This window comes from Bos mutus, chromosome 20 (genome assembly GCF_027580195.1).
Source record: "Bos mutus isolate GX-2022 chromosome 20, NWIPB_WYAK_1.1, whole genome shotgun sequence".
NCBI lineage: Eukaryota > Metazoa > Chordata > Mammalia > Artiodactyla > Bovidae > Bos > Bos mutus.
Window position 1 is genome coordinate 56,303,668 of NC_091636.1, and position 26,420 is coordinate 56,330,087.

The following is a 26,420-nucleotide window of genomic DNA, read 5'->3' on the forward strand; positions in this document are numbered from 1 at the left end:
CAAACCAAGGCTTTGCCGTCTTGGAATACACATTACTTCTGAAAGGAATCCAGACTGTGCCAAAAGGAACAGCTGTCCTTTAATTAGAAAGAAAAAAAAATTTTTTTTCATTAGATTTGCCTCACATCTCCCTGGTCCTGGCTTCTCTGCTTGGTTCTAGGGCCAGCTTGAAGCCTGTTGCTGAGCCTCACTCCACAGAAAGTTTAGAGTGATTACCTGGCAAAGGGGAATGGGTTTGCAGAGCTCACTTAGAATGATCTCATTCCCAGGACAGCTGCCCTGAGTACAGTGGGAGCTCCATTAACAAGGGAGCGTTCATGGGTCCGACTGGAAAATAAAAGTTTAGAAGAAGAGTGGAAAGGATGAAGCTGGAAATAAGGAAATACAAAAATGTTTGAATTATATCTTGTGTACAGTTCGGAGAACTTTTAACAAATGTGATATCAGAATTTCTGAACAGGTACTTTGTGCTTCTTGACAGTTTTGAGGAAGGGTTTAGATAAGTACATTTTCCTTATCTATTGAGCTTGATTTGATGTTAAACAATAGAAAGGGGAGTAAGTCTAGTACTTTCATGCAAGATTGATAATGATGTAATAACAGCAGATTTGTGTACACATGATTATCAAGAAGTTTCTGATAAGCACTACCACAAGTTCAGCAGTACTTCTCAAAATACCTGTGGCAAAAGAGGAACCCTTTTAATTCTTACTAATTCATTGTGGACTGGTACTTCTGAAAAACAGAATAAAAAATGATGTGGCCATGTCATTTTGCTGTTCAGTTCAAAGTTCAGTTGCTCACAAATAATCATTCTGGCTTGTCCGACTCTTTGTGACCCCCTGGACTGCAGCACGCCAGGCTTCCCTGTCCATCACCAACTCCCGGAGCTTACTCAAACTCATGCCCACTGAGTCAGTAATGCCATCCAACCATCTCATCTTCTGTTGGCCCCTTCTCCTCTTGCCTTCAATCTTTCCCAGCATCAGGGTCTTTTCTAATGAGTCATCTCTTCACAACAGGTGGCCATAGTATTGGAGCTTCAGCAGCAGTCCTACCAATGAATATTCAGGACTGATTTCCTTTAGGATTGATTGGTTTGATCTACTTGCTGTCCAAGGGACTCTGAAGTCTTCTCCAACACCGCAGTTCAAAAGCATTTTTGAATGCTTTCAGCTTTCTTTACGCTGTTAAAGTTCCTAAATGCTTCCCCTCTCTTTCGGGATCCATCTCCTCATGGGCCAGCACCTGTCACAGGCCACACTTGGAGTCACGCCTTCCTGGTTTTCCTACAAGAAGGAAGACCCAGAATCTAGGCACAGATCCTAGTGCCTGCTAGTCACAGGACCTCGGACACAGCACACAAGTTGTATCCGATGCATGCAATGGAATAATCATTCTGGCTTGCCCACTTCTCTTAATAGAGTTCTTTCAGGTTTAAATAAGGTACCAAAATCCTTGATATAGATAGTACTCATATTTAAATAATAGATAACCATTATTTGCTGCTTTGCATTTTAGAAGAAAGCCATCACTTCCTTTCAGTGATGAGAATTAAATGCCAGCTCCGCTTTTAGCAATCCAGGGGTCTCAAGTTTGCAGGAACTCTTTCTTTCTGCTTCACGTGAGAGGCAGAGGGCATAGTAGAAAAGTTTAGGGTGTCTGGTCCCCATGAGGGGTCTGAAATGCAGGCCTGAAGACCACGCTCTTCCTGCAGGGTTTCCTGGGGATCTGTGGCCCAGAGGGAGTCAGAGTGCCTTTCGTGTATGCAGGAGAGGAGAGGAAACCCAGCTGTATTCCACGTGCATAGCGAGCAAGAAGAGGAAGGGCGGTCAGAGCAGCAGGTGCAAGGCTGGTTGTTAAAGGCAGGAAACCGGAAAGGAGCAAGAATGGAAGAAAGAAGCCATGGGAGGTGGGGGCGGCGGGGGGAGGGGGACTTGTATTCTTGTAACTCAAGGAACCATTCGACCAAATGTTAAATACGTGCGGTTTTCAGGCCATTTGTGGGGCTTGGAAACAAGTATGGGACATGGGCACAATGGCAGCTAAGAATCAAAGGAGGAAGTGCCCCATGGATCCACTTCAGATGCTCCAGCCAAACTTTGGGAGCTGTTAGCTTGTGTAGCCTTTCCAGGCATTTACTTGCCAAGTTTGGGGGAAAGATGAGAATGTATGTGTTCCTGTTTTGGCCTGTTCAGTCTAATGTTGTGAGAGACTCCCCCTGTGGGACTCTAGTTCATCATCACCATAGGTGCAGAAGATGCTAGGTTCAATGACTTGTCAAACAAGAAAACACATTTAATTGCTTGAAATATTCTGGAGTGATTTTGGGAACAAAACATAAAATCATTAGGAAAATGAAATCAACAAGTTTCATTTGAGAATCACTATTGGTATTTTACGCTTTATTTGAAGTAAATGGAAGTTCTTCACATCTCATTTTTTTGTGTTGCGTCATTGCCCTCATGAAAACTTCTTCATGTGGTCTCTTCTATTTCACATTATTCGTGTGAGTGTTGCTTTTCATCTTTGAACAATGGATAATGTTTTCAATGAGAAGTGATAGGTGTTGTTTGTCTCTCTATAAGCCTTGTATTAAAATAGTCTTGACAGTTCATTTATATAAAAGATGCTCCAAGTTTCAAAGTAGAATTACAGTATTAAGCTTTGTTATTCTTTCACTGCCCAAGTCATTACAGGGCAGAGGTTCAGCCTAATTTGTTAGAGCAGCATTGTCCAGTAGAAGTAAAATGTGAGTCATGTATGTAATTAAAATTTTTCCAGTGGCCACTTTTAAAAGGAAGGAATTTTTGTGGAATTAGGCTTTAGCCCAATAAATCTGAGATGTTATTTCAACATGTAATACATTTCAAAATTATTGACATTTTATATTTTATTTGCATATTGATTTCTCAAAATCTCGTGTAGAGTTACCCTTGGAACACAATTCAGTTTGTGCTATTTGAGTGCATCTTTTCCCTGGCTTTGATTCTCCAACTCAGCAGTTGGCAAACTTTTTCTAAAACTGGCAAGACAGTAAATATTTTAAGCTTTGCCACTGCCCTGTGAAAACAGTCACAATGCATGGCTGTGTTCCAATAAAACTTTATTTACAAACCAGGTGGCAAGCCAGATGTGACTCCAAGGCTGTCCTTTGCTAGCCCCTGCTCCAGCTGAATATATTGTCTCATTTGTATTTTAATCCAAGAAATTAATATCTGTTTTGGCTTAAAGTCTGCTACCAAGATAGCTATTGTGATGAATTTCATTCAGAAATATTTAGGGCAAATGTATCAGGAAACAAACTCCATTGTTAAATAATGAATACTCTTGAACTGCCGGAACTTCCCTCTCCGTCTCCTAAAAGAGCACCTTGCAGACCAGCGGGATAGCTTGTGGGTGTAGTGCAGGCTTGGTCCTCACTCACGGGACTCTGTCTCAGAGGAGCTTCGTGACTCTTGTTGTTTAGTCCTGTTCTGACCGACTCTTTGCGACCCTGTGGACTGCAGCATGCCAGGCTTCCCTGTCCATCACCACCTCCTGGAGCTTGCTCAAACTCATGTCCATTGAGTCGATGATGCCATATAACCATCTCGTCCTCTGTCATCCTCTTCTCCTCCTGTCTTCAGTCTTTTCCAGCATCAGGGTCTTTTCTAGTGAGTTGGCTTTTCGCATCAGATGGCTAAAGGGTTGGAGCTTTGGCTTCAACATCAGTCCTTCCAATGAATATTCAGAACTGATTTCCTTTACGATTGACTGGTTAGATCTCCTTGCAGTCCACGGGACTCTCAAGAGTCTTCTCCAACACCACAGTTCAAAAACATTAATTCTTCAGTGCTCACCATTCTTTATGGTCCAGCTGTCACATCCATACATGACTACTGGATAAACCATAGCTTGACTAGATGGACCTTTGTTGGCAAAGTAATGTCTCTGCTTTTTAATATGCTGTCTAGGTTTGTGACCCTAGATAAGTTAATTAACCTCTCTGTTCCTGAGGTTGTACATCTGTTAAATGAGAATGATGAGTGCTACCTTAAGAGTTGCTAAAGTTAAATAAAAGCTAGGGGCTGTCCTGCTAGTCCAGTGGTTAAGATTCTGGGCTTCCACTGCAGGGGGTGAGGGGTTGATCCCTGGTGGAGGAATTTAAGACCCAAATGCTCCCAAAAATAATAAATAAAAATAAAATCTAGTATTATGAGCTGAACGTACAGCATGACACATATATGTGAGCAGTCATTATACTGCTACCTTGACCACTGCTGCTACTAGTCCATTACTACTAGTAGTAGTAGTACTGTTCTACTACCACCACCGCCCTAAAGGTTCATAAATACAGACTAATCCATGCACCAGAAGTACATCAGCCACTCACAGACAGTCATAGCAGCTACTCACATGATGTCAGTTTGGACTTGAACTTGTCTATAAAGAGAGGAGTTCCTACGTTCTAGGGAAGTTTCGGCAGAATTCGCAGGAATTCTGATGTTAGAAGTGGATGCCTATCGTTCCTGTGTCCTGGTAACTGCCGTGTGACTCGGGTTAGATCACTCACATCCTTTGGACCTGTGTAGTAAAGATGCTAATTGCTGCCCTGCCCACCTCACAGGGCGGTAGAGATGAACACATGGCATCTGATCTACACAGTGCTGTGCAAATGTCAGCTGGTAGCGTTTCCTGAATGTCTGCCTGTCTTCACCTTAATCACACATTTCATTTGATCATCATGGACTGATTTACTCAGAGGGAGGTTGTAAAGATTGAGATACTCATAAAGTGGAAAGAGGTCCCTGTTCCATGGGTAGGATAGCTGCTATTTCTTATTATTAAATTACTTAAGATACAACCTTTTACTGTAACCCATCTCTTTAGGTTTCTATCCATCATGTGGACTAGAAATACTATTAAATGACCTTGTTAGAGGGTGACAGATGAGCTCCCAAAGTCCTGTGGTCTGAGATGCTGGAACATAATAGAAAATTTGCAGCGTTGCGTTGCTAGTTCATCATCTCACTGGTAGTTTCTGATTGATTGACTAAAATGTACCGAAGTGTTGTTGACACTTTATATAATCTGGGAGTCCATGGTGTAATCTTCTCATAGATCAAGAGCCTGTCTCACATATGAGGCGTCTTAGTAATTGTTTTTCCTTGCCAGTAGAGGTGGATGATCTCCATCTTGGAGGAGGTTATAAGACTTCACACTGGGGTAATCACCTTCTGTTCTCTGGGCTTCTAACCACTGGCACCAGAAGTACAGGATTCATTCACCAGGAAGCAAAGAGGGGGCCTGGGATGGAGGTACTGATAGGAAATTCTCTGGTGTGGGGACTCCAAGGTTCCGCTTTATTTCCATTCATTCCATAAAAGTGAAATAGAAAACAGCTCAGGGGAGAAACAACCTCAGTGTTCCTCCATAGGAAACTGATTACACACCCATTCTGGTAAAGACATAGTGTGCTGCTGTGAAAAAAACACGGGAGCTCTGTGTGTCGTGTGTAACAGGGAGCTCTCCAAGATTACCTTGGGCGAACAGAGCACAGCGTCGAACATGTCTTTATTTGCTTTCAAAAGAAAAAAAAAAACAACAGCTCAAAAATGTGTTCATCCGTATGCACAGGTGCACGTCTGTATCCGTGTGTGCATAGAATACATCCAGAAGCAAACACGGGAAGCTGGCAAGAGTGGTTTTCTCCAGGAGAGCTGTGGGGCTTTCATTGCATATATTCTCTATATTTTTTATTTTAAAACCCCTTGGCATGCATTATTCTTTCCTTCAACGATAATGGAGAAAACCAGGCTTTCCTTGCATCTCCCGGTATTTTACATCTGTCCTCATTAAACTCTGTGCCAAAACGTGCTTCGGTACATGGTGGGCCGAGTCCTTTCCCATAGAAACACATTCCAGTTGTGTCATGTAAATCACTGAAAAACTAGGTGGGTGTTGAGCTGAGTTTTGGGCTTGTTCCCTACAAACACATTTTGAGGACGGCTTGGACCTTGTGACTGGCATCCTTTAGAGTTGAGGTTGAGACAGCATCAGAGTTGGGTTTTTCTTTTTTTTTTTTAATTTTATTTTATTTTTAAACTTTACATAATTGTATTAGTTTTGCCAAATATCAAAATGAATCCGCCACAGGTATACATGTGCTCCCCACCCTGAACCCTCCTCCCTCCTCCCTCCCCTGGAGTTGGGTTTTTCTGCTGCTGTTTAAGTGAAAGTGAGTCAGCTCTAGTTGGGCAGAATTCATTTCCTTAAGGTCTTCTTCCACCACGCATCTGTTGATTTGTTCCATTCCAGTGTAAAGGTATGGTGGTATCAGAATTGTTCGTTTACAGCCCCCAGGAAACAACTTTATCCACCACAATATAGTGCTTTTATGTGACTCCTTTTGCCCCTGAGTCTTAGGATAGACTCCGTGCCTAATGCTGTTGTACTTTAGTTGCAGCTTTTCTGCTCAGTCCTTCCCGTGATGTTGTTTCATACATTTGTAATACATTCAGATTCTTTTGTGATAATCTGAGTTATTTCCTAGGATCCTCCAAGGTTCCTTCTTTGGTTGTAAAGCTCTGTGTGTCTTTAAAATTTTGTTTTTAACTGGAGGGTAATAGCTTTACAGTATTATGGTGGTTTCTGCCATACATCAGCATGAATCAGCCATAGGTGTGCATATGTCCCCTCCCTCTTGAACCACCTTCCGTCTCCTACCCCATCCCACCCCTCTAGGTTGTCACCGAGGGCCTGATCTGAGCTCCATATCTATTTGGCATATGGTAGTGTATTTGTTTCCATGCCACCATCTCAGTTCAGCCCACCCTCTTCTTCCCACCCCGAGTCCACAGGTGCTTACTGGGTGCCTGCGTCTACATCGCTGCCCTGTAAATGGGTTCATCAGAACCATCTTTCTAGATTCCACATAACAGAAAGATTCATATGTATCATGTCAGATATAGTATCATATGAAACAGTTTCCTCAACCTAGAATTTTCCTATTCTTTACCTGTTCAGCCCTCCCCGAGGCCCTGGCAATCACTCATCTTTCTGTTATCTCTTTCTACTGTCTGCATCCTTTTTGGCCCCAGGGAATGATTTCGTAGAAGACAGTTTTTCCTCGGACCAGGAATGGGTGGGCATGGTTTCAGGATGATTCAAGCACCTTATATGCATTGTGCTCTGTATTTCTAATTCCATGCCACTGCTGACAGGAGGTACCAGTTTGCAGTCCCAAGGTTGCAGACTCCTACTTTATAGCTTTGCCTTAGTCAGAATGTCAGGTAATTGGAATCACATACATAGTATTGCGTTGGCCAGAAAGTTCATTCAAGTTTTTCTGTAACCTCTTCTGGAAAAACCCAAATGAGATTTTTGGCCAGTCCAGTATTTGCCCATTTCAGGGCTCTTCTTTCACCTAGCATTGTGCATTTAAGGTTCCACCATGTCTTCTGTAGACTTGAGAGTTCAAAAAAAAGAATCTGAGTAAAATTCCATTAAATGAATACTGCAGTTATTTTTCCATTCACCTATTGAAGGGGATGATGATTGCTTCCAGCTTTTGATGGTTATGAATAAAGCTGTTACAAACATTCACGTGTATGTTTTTGTATGAATGGAAGTGTTCAACTCAATTGAGTAAATATAGTTAACGCTCCTGATCCAAGGGTTTCACATCCGGGAATTCAACCAGCCTCAGATCAGAAATACTCAGGAGAAAAAATTCCAGAAAGTTCCAAAACACAAAACATGAATTTACCAGCAACTGTTTATATAGCAGTTACATTCTTTTTATAGCTATCTAGGTAGCATTTATATTGTATCAGGTATTATGGGCTTCCCTGGTGGCTCAGACAGTAAAGAATCTGCCTGCAATGCAAGAGACCTGGGTTTCGATCCCTGGATCAGGAAGATCCCTGGAGAAGGGCATGGCAGGGGAACCCACTCCAGGGTTCTTGCCTGGAGAATCCGCATGGACAGAGGAGCCTGGCAGGCTACAGTCCATGGGGTCACACAGAGTTGGACATGACTGAGTGACTAAGCACCGAGGTGAATTATACAGGAGGATTTGTATAAGTTATATGCAGGTGTGTGTGTGCACACACGCTTCATTCGCTCAGTCATGTCTAACTTTTTGGACTCCATGGACTATAGCCTGCCAGGCTCCTCTGTCTATGGAATTTTCCAGGCAAGAATACTGGAGTGGATTGCCACTTACTACACCAGACGATCTTTCCAACCCAGGGATTGAAACCACTTCTCTTGGGTCTCCTGCATCGGCAGGCAGATTCTTTCCTGCTGCACCACTTGGAAAGCCCCCGGAAAACAAACTTAGCCGTTACCAAAGGGGAAGGGAAGGGGATTAATTAGAAGTTTGGGATTCGCAGATACACACTACGATTCATGAAACAACAAGGGCCTACAGTATAGCATTGGGACTTATATTTAGTGTCTTGTAATAAAGAAAAGAAAGTGAAGTCGCTCAGTTGTGTCGGACTCTTTGTGACCCCATGGACTGTAGCCTGCCAGGCTCTTCCATCCATGGGATTTTCCAGGCAAGAATGCTGGAGTGGGTTGCCATTTAAGTGTCTTGTAATAACTTATAATGAAAAAGAATCTGAAAAAGAAATACATATATGTAAATATATTTAAAATACATATATAAATGTAATATATGTAAATCTGGTTTTTATATATAAAATAACGGAATCACGTCTCTATACACCTGAAACTAACACGATTGTAAATTAACTGTCAGTTTAAAAAAAATGACATGAGAAAGAGCATGACAGGGTCACAGACAGCACGAATTTGATGCAGCCAGGACAATGTTATTGAGGAGGGAGTATTGTGAAGCCCTTAAAGACCCATGAAACGCAACAGAGACAACGGGAACATTTCAGGTGGGGAAGCTGGCTTCAGCTGAGCCAAGACAGGAAGTTTTAGTCAAGGAGCTGCTAGAGTTACTTCTCATCTGAGTTAGATGTAGAGGGTGGGTGGGATGCATTGACGGGGAAAATAGATTGGAACATATTGGGTGGGGGGCTTCAGTGGGAAATTGAAGCCTTTGTGTTAATTTGGTGTGTGTGATCAGTTCATGAACAGGCGGGGAAAGGACAGTGCTAACACAGTGCCTTAGTAAGGTTTCATGACGCGCCTGTGGATTATTTATGTTCAGAGTTCTCTTCCCCATTAAGTAGTTGGGGTTTGTGTGGATCCGAGGTGAGGACCACAGTGTCCACCTATAACAGCTTGGATTGCCTTGCTTTTTTTTTAACTGCACTTATCTGGGAAGGGTGTGGTTTGAAGGCTGTATCTGGTGGGTGAGAAATTTCCAGGCTCTATAATCCGACCCCCAGGACTGACTGACAGCTTCAGCCACTCATGTAACCAAGATGCTTACCATTCCTCACCTGGGAGGGGAGTAGGCTTGCTTCTTCTCCAGGGGAAATTTGTTTCTGCCTCTTCCTCAAAATGAAAAACTTAACAAGTGGCAGCAACTGCCTCGAATGTTGAACAGCCCGGGAGAGAAGTGACTGACGGTGAGACAAAGAATCTTTGTCTCTAGTTTAATTGGCTGTTGTTTACTTCCTGTTCAAGGTCAGGGAACTTAACACTGTAGCTTCAGTAACTGTGCTTTTGAAAATGGTTCAAAAGCAGGATAGGATAAACCCTTGTCTGGTATTTATTAACTGCTTTTGAGAATCTGATGTAATGAAACAAGAAATAAAGATTGAGAGGCCTTACATCTTAATTTTTTGTTAAATTAGTAAGATGTGAGGACAGGAGTCTTACGGAGACTCAGTCACTGTAAGGCCAGGAAAGATATTTTATTAGTGTGATCAATTTTTGGTAAACCCTTCTGCAATTTTTTTACTTCTTGAAGTTGATGAAGAGTTATCAGCCTTCTTAATATTTGTTTGCTTTTAAAGTTGAATTAGGGTAAAGGTATATCCCATGAAAAAAGTGAAAGTGTTAATTGCTCAGTCTTGTTGGACTCTTTGCGACCCCATGGACTGTAGCCCACCAGGCTCCTCTGTCCACAGGATTCTCCAGGCAAGAATACTGGAGTGGGTTGCTGTGCCCTCCTCCAGGGGATCTTCCCGACCCAGGTATCAAACCTGGGTCTCCTGCATGGCAGGTGGATTCTTTACTGTCTGAGCCACCAGGGAGGCCCATATCCCATGATCTGATCATAACACAAATATCCCTAATATATTAAGTCCTCTCTATAACACTAGTGTCTCTCTTTTACTCCACAATGTTTACTTATCAAAATGAAGAGTCATGTAATGGTTTTATGCAAGAATCAACTTAACATTTCTTGGGATGCTGGATACTAATCCTCCATAATATGGACTATGTAACAAGTCCTTCCACTGCAGAGCTGCCATGTACATAAATAAAGTTGACAATATTTCATCGAGGAAGCAAATCAGAAGCCATTAAAAAACACAATAAAAAAAAATAGAACTCCTTATTAGTTTTAGAATGTTACACCACTCAGTTTCAATCTACCAGTGTTGTTCTGGGGTTAAGTCTTCAGAGAATATAAAGTTTTTTTTTAATTAATTGATTTTTGGCTGCTCTGGGTCTTCAGTGCTGCTCGAAGCCTTCAGTAGTTGCAGCTCTTGGGCTCTAGAGCCCAGGTTCAGTAGTTGTGAAAAACGGGCTTAGCTGCCTAGCAACATGTGGGATCTTCCTGAACCAGGGATCAAACCTGTGTCCCCTGCACTGGCAGGCAGATTCTTAACCACTGGGCCACCAGGGACGTCCCTGGAATATGAAGTCAAAAGCAAATGTATTAGGCTACTGAAGTAGGACAATAAGACACCTGTTGGTATCAGGCTCAGATCCCATGTCTGCTTATTCTGTGTTCTGGGGACTTATAGTGCCAGAGCCAGGGTTCACCTCCCTGTTGCATTCCAAGCAGATTGGAACCAAGAAAGCCTGGATTTGTTGTGTCAAAGCAGGGACTGATTTGCTCTGGGGCATCCCAGAGCTTGTGGTTGTTCAGTCTATGGAAAAGTGAAAGTGAAATAGCTCAGTCACGTCCAACTCTTTGCGACCACATAGACTGTAGCCTACCAGGCTCCTCCATCCATGGGGTTTTCCAGGCAAGAGTGCTGGAGTGGGTTGCCATTTCCTCCTCCAGGGGATCTTCCCAACCCAAGGATTGAACCCGGGTCTGCCGCATTGCAGGCAGACACTTTACCATCTGAGCCACCACGGAAGCCCCCAGTCTATGGAAGATTCTTAATAAATACTTTCGATTGATGAAAATAGTAATATTTACTTTTACCTCATCTCTAAGACATTGTGATCCTATCAAGTGGTTAGTTTTTAGACTTTGAATAAATTAAGCATCTCCTTAAAAGGGACAAAAGGACTCATTCTGGAAATTAGTTGTAGCCTGCGTTCAGAAGCACATGCTTGAATGATCAAGTTGCATTTGTTGTGAAAGCAGGAGCAGTCAGCATGAAACGTGTTGCCCCAGGCAGGCTCATGCCATGGGGTGGGGTTCAGTGAGTGCCTGTTGTGGGTCAGCTCTTCTCCGGCCCCTGTCCATGGCAACTGGTACCCAAGGAGTGGGGAGGAGAGGCGGGAGGAGTTGCAGCCACCAGTAGCTCAAAGAACAGTTAAATTCTGTCGTTTCTCTGGGGCTCAGATGCAATGAAACGTGTTGTCAGTCTTTCATTGTCTGTGTTAACAGTTACCAAAGATGGATTTGCTCAGAATTTGCTATTAGATTTTCCAAAAGGTTTCATCTGTTCACTCATTATTTCCATATATAGATATTTGACTGAACTCACAGGGCAGTGAACCCGTTTCTGCTTTACATTGTCATGGCCCTTAGAATTGTGATCTTTCATCACCCGCGTTTACATCACGTCTGTACCTGACAGGTTGTTTCTAAGGCCCCCTCCTCAGTGTTGCTATTTTTAGATACTGTCTTCCTGTGCGGGGAAGACCCAGAGTTTTTGGAAATGCTACAATCCAGGGCACATTTTCTGCCTAGATTTCACTGTACTCTTTTCCCTAGAGAAGTTTCCAGCTCACTCCTTTGAGAATAGTATCCTATGGAAATATGCCTCCAATTTTATAACATATCAGTTGGAAAATATGGTTTGAATCAAGTTTGATTCACATACTAGTTTTCAGGAATGCAAAGCACTTTGAACTTTGTGTGATTTAAGCAAATATTAAAACTGGTTTGAACAAGTCTTTTAGCCTTACTCACTTCCAGTTTCCTCATCTGCAAGATGGAATAATACTACTCATCACACCCACCCCATCGGATTTCTGCGTTCAAGTGCTGTATGAGTTGAAGGATAGCTGTGGGAATCTTCCGCGTATTAAATAAGAGGACTTGATTCCTGCAAGGCTGCTAAGAAACCATTTGAAATCCTGTGTGTATACTCATCAATAGTTCTTTGAGGGTAGAATAATAGAATTCTTTTTAAAAATTATTAATGTTTTTAAGATTATGTTTTTATGGTTCTTATTTTAGACTATAAAAATAACATAGCTTCCTTAAAGGAGCTGATAATCTGTTGATTAACATCTGTGAAGCCTGATCCAAAAAATAAGGCAAAATAAACTACCTGGTTAACAAAAATTACTGTTGAGAAGTAAATTTAAGTTTGAACTTCCTGTCAACCAAGGCAAAAAGGCGAATGCGATGCATTTTCTACTCTTTGTTCCCTTTTAATCATGTGTTTATTTCCATTTTATCTTGCCTAATTCCTCTTTGGCACAGTGTGCTTAAGTAAATCACAGTGAGTTAGGATAGTCATCAATTTATGAGTGTATAGTCAGATAACACATAGCATTTCTTCTCGAGAGTATAGTTTTTTCCCCTCATAGCAAATTTTTAAACAATTGGTCTCATAGATCCATATTAAGTGATATTACATGACAGTGGATGACAGCAGATGAAATAAGAGTTGGTTCTGTGCCAGCCCTATGTCCCAGTCCAGCTTGTTCTCTCCCCTTAGGGGGTCTTCTCTTCAGGAGACTCCAAGGCGTGGAGAGGGTCTCACCTTAGCAGGAGGACTGGATTTCCCCAACACCCCCAACTTGGTTTCTGGTCTATGTAGTGCTTAATATGTGTGTGTGTGTGGATTTCCCCACCACCCCCGACTTGGTTTCTGGTCTATGTAATGTTTAATCAGTGTGTGTGTGACTTGTCCCATCAGAGGAGAGGGAATGCAGTCCTGGCTGGACCCAGACAGATACACACACACCTGCTTTTCTGGTCTATGTAGTGCTTAATCAGTGTGTGTGTGTGTGTGTGACTTTTCCCATCAGAGGAGAGGGAATGCCTTCTACTGCAGTCCTGGCTGGTCCCAGACAGAGACACACACCCCCGCCTCTGTGTGGCAGGCTGCATTCCCACCCCCTCTCCCTAGGCCCTTATCAGAGCTCCTTGGTTTCAAATCTAGGATGTCTCAGATCCGTGAGGTCTCAAACACTGAAAAGCATTAGAACTTCCAGGGTCCACAGATAATTAACTCCTATTTCCGTTAATTAAATAAGCACAGATTGAGCATCCCCTTACTATGGACAGGTGACTATTTCCAAGTCCCACTGTCAACTTCTTACTGTCTCTCTGCAGTCTTTTTGGAATTATGGAAGGCTAGGTGATATTCAGGGTAATCGTATTCATCAGCACATAGATGCGTTTTTCTTTTTTGTTGTAAAACACCTTCCCTGTCCTGTGTCCCTGTCTGCCAGCACTTCTGTTGCCCTTTATGTAGACATTTAGCTACCAAAGCTTGCCTTTACCCATAATTGATTTTTGTGGAAGGCTTAGCATGCTCTGTTATCCATCACTTGTTTTATTGAGGCATTATGAAATCTTATTTTTTCAGATTGTAAGGGAAAAGTTCTATTTTTTGTTTTGTTTTATTTTGTAGAATTAAATTACCTGAAGCTAAATGTATTTAGTCCTGTCTCCAGAATGTAAATTTTCTCTTGCATCCATCTCTTTTTGTCCATTTTAAATGCCTCTGTGTCAGTCTGGCTTTTACAATACCTTTTCTCTAAGCTTTATTAAGCTGTAAATCACATAGCATACAATTGACTCATTTAGAGCATACCATTCAGTCGTTTTTCACATATTCACAAATCTGTGCAACCCTCACCCCCGACACTTAAAGCATTTTCATTAGCTTAAAGGGAAGTCCTCTTACCTGTCAGCTGCTGCCCCTCTGTCTCTTCAGCCCTGAGCGGCCACCACTGTACTTCCTGTCCCTGTAGATTTCCTGTCCTGGACATGTCACGTGAATGGAATCCTGGAACGTGTGGTCTTTTATATGACTGGCTTCTTTCACGTAGTGTAGTGTTCTCAAGGCTCATCCTTGTTGTAGCAGGTAGCGGCACTTCGTGTTTATGGCTGATTATATTCCATGTTATGGATACGAAGCACTTTCATCTGCTCACCAGTTGATGGACATTTGGGTTGCTTCCACTTTAAAGTACCCTTCCAGCAGCTTCTCCTCTGTTCTCCCTGCTTCTCTGCCCCCATTTCCACCTTATTCCATGAAGGACCTCTAGAATCCATTCTGTACCTGATTTTTTCTTTTACTTTGTAAAAAAAAAAAATTTTTAAGTGTCTTCAAAGATATACAGCCAAACAGAAATTTCTCATGTGGTATGTATGTGATTATTTCCTTCTTTTAGTGCCATCTGATTTCCCACCTTTTTTCTTAGCTGTCTCTTCTTCCCACCGCCCAGAATAGTGCCCCCGACTCCACAACAGCCTGGCATGTCTCCTCCTATGCTTTTCTGCACACCGTGTATCTAGATGTATCTATTCACACATATGTGCATACGTAGAACAGGTGTCAGTCATGTTTGATGGGACCACTGTTTGTTTTACAGTAATGAGATTCTCATACATACTTTTCTGCATCTTGTTTTTCTCACCTTACAAAAGGCTTGAGAGTTAACTGGGGTATTTAAAAATACATTTAGTATTTATTTCTATGTGACGTGAAAGTCACTCAGTCATGTCCAACTCTTTGCAACCCCATGGACTATACAGTCCATGGAATTCTCCAGGCCAGAATACTGGAGTGGGTAGCTTTTCCCTTCTCCAGGGGATCTTCCCAACCCAGGGATCGAACCCAGGTCTCCTATACTGCAGGCGGATTCTTTACCAGCTGAGCCACCAGGGAAGCCCATTTATATGTTATTTAATCATTTTATATACTATTTGTATCTAATATTTATTGCTTACTTAATTTCTTAATTTTTTTTAAATTTATTTTTACCACACCACTCAGCTTGTGGGATCACAGTTCTCTATCAGGGATTAAACCCACACCCTCATCAGTGAAAGCACAGAGTCCTAACCACTGGATCTCCAGGGAAGTCCCTACTGGGGCATTTTTAATTTGTGCTTATTTTTTAATGGGCACATAACATTTCATGATAGGCATGGTATCAGCGTATACCCGGCCATTCCTCTGGTCTGGTTTCCAGTTTTGCCACTACCAATGAAAGGGGGAGGGGTGGGGAGGCCCGTCCACAGCCCAGGTCTGACCCCGGCCGGCAGCCCCTGAACCTGAAGCAGTGGCTTCAGACTTGAGTGCCGTGTCCACTGTCAGTGCAGGCTCCCTCTCCGCCTTTTTGGTGTGAGCTGTTCTCTCTGTGTAGAATGTCCCGTCCCCACGGGACTGAGTTGTAGATGTGAGAGTCCAGACTCTTGACTTGTGGTATCTTAATTCAAATTCATGTACCGCCTTTACTATCTCGGTACTTTTCTTTCTTCTATATTCCCAAGAAACACAATTTTAAGTTTCAATGTGTTTTTAAATTCACTTTGAATTGGAGGACAGTGGCTTTACAATATTGTGTCGGTTTCTGCCATGTATCAACATGAATCAGCCATAGGTATATGTATATGTCCCCTCCTCTTGAACCTCCCTGCCGCTTCCCACCCTTTCCCACCCTTCTGAGTTGTCACTGAGCACCAGATTTGACCTCCAGACCGCCAGAAGGTATAAGGGATTCTTTACTTTCCTCTCAATTTTGCTGTGAACCTAAAACTGCTCTTAAAAAACAATAACTGTGGAGACAGTAAAAATATGAGTGGTTGCCAGGGGTTGGGGAGAGGTAGAGGTGAATAGATGAAGCACAGGATTTCTGGGCAGCAAAACCACTGTGTGTGAGGCTCTGATGATGGACATGTGTCATTACACACTCATCAAAACTCAGAGAATGTAACACCCAAGTGAACCCTGACGTCAGCTGTGGGCTCAGGGTGAGTAGGATGTATCCTGTGGGTTCATCGGTTATAATGAATGCACTACTCTGGTGAGGGCTGTTGGTTTAAGACACACAAGAATCTAGCACGTATTTTTTATGTTTTCTCCCCAAGCATGAATCACAAAACCTTGATGCCTAGTAGGTGTTTATTCATTTAATATTTGGTAAATGGATCTCCTGGGACTTTAATTACCCTAGTTCATGGCTGTTATTTCCCAAATCCTCTTTAGCTGTTGGCCTGCAAAACTTCCCAGTTAGGACACTGCAGGGAGTCTTTGAAGGGGGGCCCTCCAGTTCGGGACAACTAGTTACCAGTGTGGACTGGACGCCGTGAGGGAAGTTTTAAAAGGACACATGCCTTTGAGTTGTGACTTGTCCCCCACCCCCCTAGCTGTGTCATCTTTGAACCAGAAAGAAAAGGAAGTTAAAACTCAGAAGAGACCCACCAATGGAAATACAGGTCTGCTCCCCTCACGATGGCCCTGTGGGTTGCCCAGGGTGACAATCTGCCCAGAGATCCGCCTTCCCTGGTTAAATTTCTGTGAAGGGGCAGAAGCACAGTCACAATGGGAGCCTGGAAAGAGTGGCCACTCCTGGTGGCTGCCTCCCACCCTCCCCTCCCTGGGCTCTATGAAACCCTACAACCACACCACACTAATTAGCCCGAGAATGGAAGGGGTTGTCATGGCGACCGAGCACTTTTTAAAGCACAGGAATGGTGTTCATTATTGTTCAGTGTCTTTAGCTGTGGCGAAAAGGTCAGTGTGGCAGTTGTTTTCCATATGAATTTTGGCCTGAGAGCGAAACTGAATGTGGAATGTTCCGCGGAGGGACTGGAAGATGGTAAGTGCGGCTGGACTTTATGGATAGGGGTGTCCATTTAGTAGTATTTTTCAGAGTTTTAATAACTAGTACCAAACTAAGGAATTGTATGGACTTTGTTAAGTAGAGATCGGAAGAAAAGGAGCAAGGGAAAAACAGTATGGGTGAGGAATGGTGAAAGTTTAGAGAGATTTTTTAAAAATTGGACAAGTCTTGAAGCATCAAATGATTAAACATGAAATTTGTAGATTTCTCTGACTATGAATTTAACAGTTAACTAAGCCTGATGTCTTATTCAGTGTTTGTTTTATGTTAGCTCTCTGGTGGTTATTGTGGATTCAGATTATAAGAACTTTTAACCACATACCTTCAGAACTGTGGACCTCTCCTTTTTTTTTAATCCAAAGATTAAGTAGAGGAGTAACCAAGGCTAGTTTTTTCATGCTTTTATTCTATTCTTTCTTGTCTAAGAATATTTGAAATAATTAAGACTAGAAAGCAGTGAGCCACAGTTCTTTGGGTATTTGCCCTCGTTTATTGGCTAGTTTCGGGTAGAATACTGCCGAATAGAGACAGTTTAACTACAGTGTTTTAGGGAGAAATTAAATACGAGAGAAGTCATTCTGCTGCATGGGACAGCAACTTTTCCATCAAACGCTGCAAAGATTTGCAGAGCATTCTTCAGATTTATGTTTTGCTAGTTTGGAAAGTGAACAGGATAACGTGCCTTTCAGCCTGATTTTGTGCTAATAACTGGCTGTGTTTTTAAAGCTCACAAATTTAAGCCACTTTATGTCTTTGCACTTTTTTAACAACGTCTTTGAGTCCTATGGCACTATTTTTCAGTCATCTTATACACAGTTCTGTAAGATAACAAAATACAAGTTAATTAAAGGAAATGGGGTATCTGGATTAAAAAACAAATCCCTGCTCAAAAAGCTGTGAGTGGGAAATGGCCTACTTCGGAGCTTTTCCCTGAAAGACTGTTGTCCTGTCAGCGATGCCAGCTTGTTTGGCAACTGAGCAGATCTGAGAATGTGGTTCAGAATGTTAAGTCTTGGTCTGATTTCCTCTGTCTTTCATTTGTATGTTCCGGGATTAATGTATTTAGTGATCATAGTATGGAATGTGATAAACAGCGTGTTTGACTAGAAGTTGAGAATTTTCTCCACTTACAATCTCTCCTTTTTCTCTCTAGCCCCTAACTCTTTCCCTAGTCCTCCCTGGGTCACTTCACTGCATTCTTCAGCTAAATAAATGCCTGGAAATTGAAGTATTAAAGTGACAAATGCATGACACTTTAGCTTCTTTGGAAAATGTAGAATTAAAAATGGTGGTTTGGTTATGATATTCATAAAATAATCAGAAATTTGAACCTGGATATTAATATCAAGAAATTATTGATATCTTTTAAATATAATAGTATTGTGATAAAAAGTGATTGAAGGGTTAGTCTTTTAGTCATGTCCGACTGTGGCCCACCAGGCTCCTCTGTCCATGGGGATTCCCCAGGCAAGAATACTGGAGTGGGTAGTCATTTCCTTCTCCAGGGGATCTTCCTGACCCAGGGATTGAACCCTGGTCTCTGCACTGCAGGTAGATTCTTTCCCATCTGAGCTACAGGGAAGACTCATAACAGTGTTGTAGTTCTATTTAAAAATGATACTGATGGGGGGACTTCCCTGGTGGTCCAGTTGTTAGGACTCTGTGATTCCACTGCAGGGGCACAGGTTTGATCCGCATTTGGGGAACTAAGATCCTGCATGCCGCACAGTGTGGTCGGAAAAAAAAAAAAAAAATGATACTGATATGTTTACAAATGAGAAGGTGTGCTGTCTGGGACTTGTTGCTCCAAAACATCCAGGAACAAAGAGTACAAGGGCTAAGGATGGGGCAGGGTTGATAGTGCTGGCTATTATGACCAGTCTATAGGTACACGGGATGAGTTCGTTTTCTCTTCTATGTATTTGTGTAGGCCTAAAGTGTATGTGTGTACAGCTGTGGTGTGGGTGGTGTTGTTAATAACCTCATCTTCTCACCTCTTTGCACATTTTAGATGCCCGACCAGTTTGACCAGGCAGTCGTGGTCAACCAGCTGCGGTACTCGGGGATGCTGGAGACGGTCAGGATCCGGAAAGCTGGCTATGCCGTCCGGAGACCCTTCCAGGACTTTTACAAAAGGCAAGATGGAGTTGCAGAGACCCTCCTTTTCAAAGAGATTGGGGAAAGGGTTGTAGCCCGAGGTGATACTGGGTGTTCTTACATTGCAGGTATAAGGTGCTGATGAGGAACGTGGCGCTGCCTGAGGACATCAGGGGCAAGTGCACGGCGCTGCTGCAGCTCTACGACGCCTCCAACAGTGAGTGGCAACTGGGGAAGACGAAGGTAAGATTTCAGAGAGCGAATGGCTGGCCCGTCAACCCCCGGAGAGATGTCTGAGTTCAGTGTCCTGTGATGACTGCTAACCAATTGTTTTTCAGCATTGGGAAGATGATATCATGGTATCACGCTGGCCAACACTCTTTGTCCTTCTACCATTAACCTTTTATTTGAAGTCCTTGACTCTCTGGGGACTCTGTTCTTGGGGACCCATTGAAGCATCAGGTCCTGTGTATATTTTCATTCAGTCAGTCAACAGATGTTGGCTGATAGGCAACTCAGTGCCAGAAAAGAGCTGGGCAGCCTCCAGCATCTAAGAAGTGAGGCACCAGACCCTCTAACTTTGCGTTGTCATAACGCTGCCCGTTCCCTGGGCACCGCGGGAGCTGTTGTGTGAGAGACCAGAAATCGTCTGAAATCATCTAGGTTGCCCAAAGTCCAGTCCCAAAAGCCAAGGTGAAATCCATTCTTTACACATGCAGGTATGAGGCCTTTACCCCTGAGCTAAGTGATGATTGGTCTGGCCTCGATTGCAAAAATTAGCCATAAAATTGGCAGTGCAACCTTTTCTCCCAGTATCAGAAATGGCCAAAACCCCCATGTGGGCTTCCAGCCTTGTGTCCCCTCCCACCTCCAGTGTCTTACCACACCGGAGAGGCAGAAATGCAGGCAGCTGGGGCCTGGCCTTTGAGTGTATGGATGTCCTCAGAGTTGGAGGTATTCCTTGAACCGCAGTGTAGGGTCAGAGAAGTATTTTAAAGTTGCTGCTCAGATTATGTTTTTAACCTAGGAGTTTCTTTGTATAAAAAAAAGAGAGGAAGAAGAGGGAAAGAGAGGTATCTTGCAGTTTGACTATCTTCATCTTAGAGCCGCTCTGATAAAATACCACAGCGTGGCTTAAACACACATGTTTATTTCACAAAGTTCTGGAGGTTGGAATCTGCAATCAGGGTGCCTACGTGGTCAGGTTCTAGCAAGGGACTCCTTCTTTCTTTACCGTCAGCTGCCTTCTTATTATGTCCTTAAACGGTGGAGAGTGAGTTCTGGTCTGTCTTCCTTCTTTCCATCATGGGACCTCACCGTCCTAAATGAAATTACTTCCTAAAGGCCTGATTTTCAAATACCATCACGCTGGCAGTTAGGGCTGCAGCATATGAATTGGGGGCAAAGGGGTGCTAGACATTCAGTCTGTAACACTGATGTGAAATTAATGACAGGTATTTAGGCACCAACTGGAGGTGACTTAGTACACGCGCGTCTATTAGGGTAGAAACAGCATGCAGAGGTATTGTGTGAGTTACCTACTGCTGTGTAATAATCAGCCATAAACTTAGCAGCTTTCACAGCACGAGGCAGTGATCTCCTAGTGTCTGTGGGTCAGGGCTCCAGGCACAGCGTAGCTGGTCCTCTCTCTGGGTCTCAGACTGTCAGCTAGGGCTGCATTCGCTTCCAGAGCTTGTGGTCCTCTTCCCAGCTCATGTGGCTCTAGAATTGAGTTCTTTGTGGTTGTAGGACTGTTGTTGTTGTTGTTCAGTCACTCAGTCATGTCCGATTCTTTGCAACCCCATGGACTGTAGCCCACCAGGTTTCCCTGTCCTTTACTATCTCCCAGAGTTTGCTCAAACTCATGGCCATTGAATCAGTGATGCCATCCAACCATCTCATCCTCTGTCGTTCCCTTCTCCTTCTGCCCTCAGTCTTTCCCAGGCCTCTCTTTTCCTGCAGGCTGCTACCCTGAAATTAACTCTCAGCTTCTAGAGTTTCCCACCCAGTTTCTTACCCCATGTAGTACACGTACACGGTACTACACAGTGCATATAGTAGGAGCTCAGTCAGCGTCAGTTAAGTGCTTAAATCAAAACACACACACACACACTGTTAGGGAATGACACGAGCTTGTTATATGTTCAGTCTCAGGAAAACACCCACTGATGTTCTCACCCTGGGCCCACCTGCTTCTTCAGGGCCAGCAGGAGAAGCTTGGTGGAGTCTTATATATAATGTAACACACTCGCAAGAGGGATACCCCTTCACCTGTGCCACGTCCTAGGAGAAAGTCAGATTCCACCCACCCTAGTTGGATTAAGCAAGGGTGTAACATATCGGGGCGTTTGGGGTCCCTTGGGGTGTGTGTCCTCGCAGGTTTGAAGGTCTCTCTACCGGGAACTCTCCCCTCTCCTTGTTTTAGCCAGTCTATCCTTCAAGTCTGCTTGGATGCAGACTGATGGGAATCGTTTTTTTTTTTTTTTTTTTCTTTCTTTTTTCCTTTTTAAATTGAAGTATAGTTGATGTCCAGTGTTGTGTTAAATGCCGGGGTCCAGCCCCGGCTGATCCAGGGTATTTGAAGGGGAGACGGCTTCAGTGACTATTTAAATATTCATCAAAGATATAAAGAGTAATAGAATGAGGATAGCTCAGTAGGAAAATTCAGTGGAGAAAAGAGGCTGAGTAGCTTGGTTTACGCGGGAGACCAATAAAACTTCAAGACAAGAAGCTTGTGCCACTTACATAGGCCGCAGGCGTCCTTCCGTTCTCCCAAAGGAGAGAAGACACTGAGGCCTCCCCAGTCGGATCTTAGAAGCCCAGGCATAATTAGTAAGCATGGCGGGTTCCGTGCTCCAGATGGAGACTCAGCCAGAGTGAGAGAGCGACATGGGGAGACCAGTCTTTCGAGGAACTGATCCCCCTTCTTTATTTTCCAGAGCCTGTTTTTATACACTGAGATGTTATGTAAAAGTCACGTGGGGACAGCAGTCCTGACTTTTATTAAAGTCAGGTGCTTCATACAAATGTATACAGAGGCCTTAGGGTGTTACATCATCTTCTGGCCAGGGGGGCCTGCTGACAATTTACGACCCTCTCCTTGTGACGGTGGTCAGTCAACCAGAACACTTTTTTCTCCAAGGGTGATTATTCTTAAAACAGACGCCACCCAAATAAAGTTACATTCCTATAGGGTGAGGGTGTAGTGGGTTTTAGTTAAGGAAAGAATTTACTTAGCCTAAGGTCTAACGTGATTAATACCAAAGGTTAATACTTATTTCTTCTATATATTCATTAATGTGTGTAAGGGCAGGGGATGTGGAGTCTTAGCAACAAACATTGGCTCAACAAATGAAAAATCCTTCACCAATACAATTTCTAATCAGCCCACTATACTTATACTAATAGTTTTCTAACTTTTCTAAGGAACCTGTTTTTAGAAGGTTTAAAGCATCTCGTGCCTCTCACGGTTGGGAGGCTGTGAGCAATCACATGTGGCCGGACAAGCCTGTCAGGCAGGCTAGAGAACCTTCAGAGGAGTTTGTAGGTTAAAACACTCTTGTCACGCCCAGGAATTATTATTAACTGGAGCTCTAAGTTAACTCCTTCTCCGAAAGAGGTGGTGGGAGACAGCCCCCCGTAAAGTCAGAGGTGTAGGGGAGAGCACAAAGTAGTAAAGTAGGCAGGCTCTGGTTATGGGGGTAGATGCTCGAGGATTTCCAGGGGGACTCCTGTGGCTCGATCCCGCCTTTGCTTATGTCGAGCCTCCTTCCTCATGACCTTTGTCATGGGCGGAGTACCTCACGCCGGCCCCCAACAGTTAAATCTGCTGTACAGCAAAGTGACTCAGTTATACACATATATACCTGCTTCTCCATATTCTTTTCCATCATGGTTTATCACAGGATATTGAATAGAGTTCCCTGCGCTATACAGTAGGACTTTGTTGTTTATCCATCCTGTAGTAGTTTGCATCTGTCCATCCCAAACTCCCAGTGCACCCCTCTCCCACCTGCTCCCCCTTGGCAGCCCCCAGTATATTCTCTGTGTCCATGAGTCTGCTTCTGTTCTGTAGATCCGTTGATTTGTGACATAGTGTGGATTCCACATGTAAGTGGCATCACATGGTATTTGTCTTTCTCTGGGAATCCTTTTTGACGTGCTTCATCTCCCCCTGCATCGAAACTCACCCCTAAATTGGATTAAGCCCCCTCCTCTGTCATGGCTTCCCTCATAGCTCAGTTGGTAAAGAATCTGCCTGCAATGCAGGAGAGCCAGGTTCAATCCCTGAGTCAGGAAGATTCCCTGGAATCTTACATTCTCTATAATATATTACATTCTCTATAGTGTACCTTCCTCCTATCTCACTTCCTTGTATAGTGGAATAATATCAAAGATCATTGACTTACTGAGCCAATAGCAGTCACTTTTTTGAGCACTGAGCACCAAAAAACCAATCCAACTTCATTTACAAATGGAAGTCAGACCCCAGCACAGCTTAGAACTGGGTGTTGCACAGGGATATAGAGACATAAAAGCATTACCCCTGGTTTGCTTATTTGCTGGGAGATGTCATCGCATTATTATTGTTCAGTTGCTCAGTCATGTCCGACTGCGACCCCATGGACTGCAGCACTCCAGGCTTCCCTGACCTGCGCTGTCTCCCAGAGTTTGCTCAGACTCATGTCCATTGAGTTGACGATGCCATCCAACCATGTCATCCCCTGCCCTCAGTCTTTCCCAGCATCAGAGTTTTTTCCAATACAATTAATAAATTATAGTGTGATCTCTTTAAGGAATGAGGACACAGCTCCAGGAGAGAGCTCACTGTGAATTGAAATGATCAGAAAAGTATTCAAGAAAAGGAAGTCTTTAAAGAGGAGTTAAATTTTAACTGGTGACACATTGGCAGTAGAATGGAAGCTTATCATTTCATGTAAATATTAGGAAGTAAATGTAAACATGGAGAGCATTTGAATTGTATCCGCTAAATAGCTTTGACCTTGACCAACTTTTGACTTAATTATATGCTAGCAGTGTTTCTGTCTGTGCTACTGCCAGAGGTCTTTGCATTTAAACCCGTAAACCACTAAGGAGCATCCAGATCTTCTGGATAAGAAGTTTCTGTCGACACTTACACGGTAGAGGGAACTGTGGGCAGCGCTGTAGTCAGAAAACCAAACATGGCACCAGGACTGAATTCACAGGCTTAAAAAACACATCTAGTTGTTGAAAGGCAAGGATTTAAATCTGCTGGGGAAGCACCCCTAAAGAAGATGGGAGGCTGGCTGAGCCCCCGGAGCAGCCCGATCAGGAGATGGGATGTGTGTCCCCCCTGAGAAGCTGAGTTTAGGGAGGCAGAGGTGGACAGCTGCTCCCCTCTTTTTTTTTTTTTGCCTGGCTTAGGCTTTTCCCTCTGCCCTGTGACTCTAGCACGTTTCACTTTTCCGGTCACCTGGACTACACTGCCAGACCTTACTTCTTCCGTGGCAATAAAGTCTGCAAGCGGTGTTCTAAAAAGACCTGTTTACTATAATAATCCATAGGCTCTTAAGCTATCTAAAGAAAGGATTTTTTTTTTAAAAAAGAGCCACAGGAAAATATTCATATTGGGTAGTGAGTCAAGGTTGGCCGAGCAGCCCCCTGAGTGGGTGTTGACCTTTCCTAGGCTGTTTGATGATTCCCGACAAGGACCTCCACTCACAGCAGCTGGATCCTGCTAACTTTATCTTGGCTGTGTCCTGGGAACATGGTGACGTGGCAAAAGGCACCCTGGGCTGGAAGAACTGGATCAATTCCCACTTGTCACTGCGTAAATTCAGGGTAGATGTTCTTAATGAAGCCAAGTCAGGTCTCTAAAGCATTTTGCTCCATTTTCCATTATGGAAAGAGGATCTAGATAAAGATGTGGATGTAAGTCTAATGGGCAGAGCAGAGAGCTCTCTTTGATGGACATGAAACTAAAACAGGTATTTCTCTGATTCTGATCCAATCAAGAGAGTCCTTAGACTTCTGATACAGTGATAGACTTCCCTTCATATTGTTGTTCAGTCACTAAGTCATGTCCAACTCTCCTAACCCCATGGACTGCCACATGCCAGACCTCCCTGTTCCTCACTGTCTCCCAGAGTTTGCCCAAGTTCACGTCCATGGTCAGTGATGCTACCGTTTCATCCTCTGCTGCCTTCTTCTCCTCCTGCCTTCAGTCTTTCCCAGCATCAGGGTCTTTTACAATGAATTGGCTATTCACATTAGATGGCCAAAGTATTGGAGCTTCAGCTTCAGAATCAGTCCTTCCAATGAGTGTTCAGGATTGATTCCCTTTAGGATTGACTGCTTTGCTCTCCTTGAGTCCAAGGGACTCTCGGGAGTCTTCTCTGGCACCACAGTTCGAAAGCATCAGTGGTGATCAGCCTTCTTTATGGTCCAACTGTCACATTCCTGGGGTTCCTTGATAGCTCAGTTGGTAAAGAATCCACCTGCAATGCAGGAGACCCTAGTTTGATTCCTGGATCAGGAAGATCCTCTGGAAATGGGATAGGCTACTCACTCCAGTATTCTGGCCTAGAGAATTCCATGGACTGTGTAGTCCGGGGGGTTGCAAACAGTCAGACACGACTGAGTGACTTTCCCTTTCTTTCTTTCTCACATCCCTGCTTGACTACTGGAAGCACCAGAGCTTTGACTATATGGACCTTTGTCAACAAGGTGATGTCTTTGCTTTTTAATACGCTGTCTAGGTTTGTCATAGTTTTCCTTCTAACGAGCAAGCATCTTTTTCCTTCATAAAGCTTCCTGTTTGTTCATGTGATAAATATATGGCTCTTTGGAATGAACACTTCTGTTTTATTATGTCACCACCACCGTCATCACTCTTCGTCAAGATTTAACTTTAGTAATTCCATGGGGGGTCCAGCAGTTATAGCTTCACGTCCACTGTAAGGGGTGCAGGTTTGATGCCTGGTCAGGGAACTAAGATCTGGAATGCCATACCACACAGCTCCGTCAAAAGAAAAAAAAGTAAATGGCGAATGTTAAAAAAAAAAAAAAAGACTTTATTACTTTTTCTTTTAAATAGTAAGCAGAAGCATTTGAGTAAGCTCCTTAATGTAGAAGAATCATCTCAAAGAGAAGTTTAAATATTTCTTTGAAGTCCAGGCTTGGTGAAAACTGCTGCTGACCTATTGTTT

The 26,420-nt window shown here is 43.3% G+C and overlaps 1 protein-coding gene across 1 annotated transcript in view; it reads left to right on the plus strand.

The window, feature by feature from the left end:
* Window positions 1–26,420, plus strand: part of MYO10 (myosin X) — a 260,360-nt gene that overhangs the window by 197,633 nt on the left and 36,307 nt on the right. Inside the window, exons 20-21 of the mRNA XM_070357696.1 lie at window positions 19,145–19,269; window positions 19,359–19,473. Of these exons, the coding sequence (XP_070213797.1) occupies window positions 19,145–19,269; window positions 19,359–19,473 (240 nt within the window). The remainder of the gene's footprint in view (window positions 1–19,144; window positions 19,270–19,358; window positions 19,474–26,420) is intronic.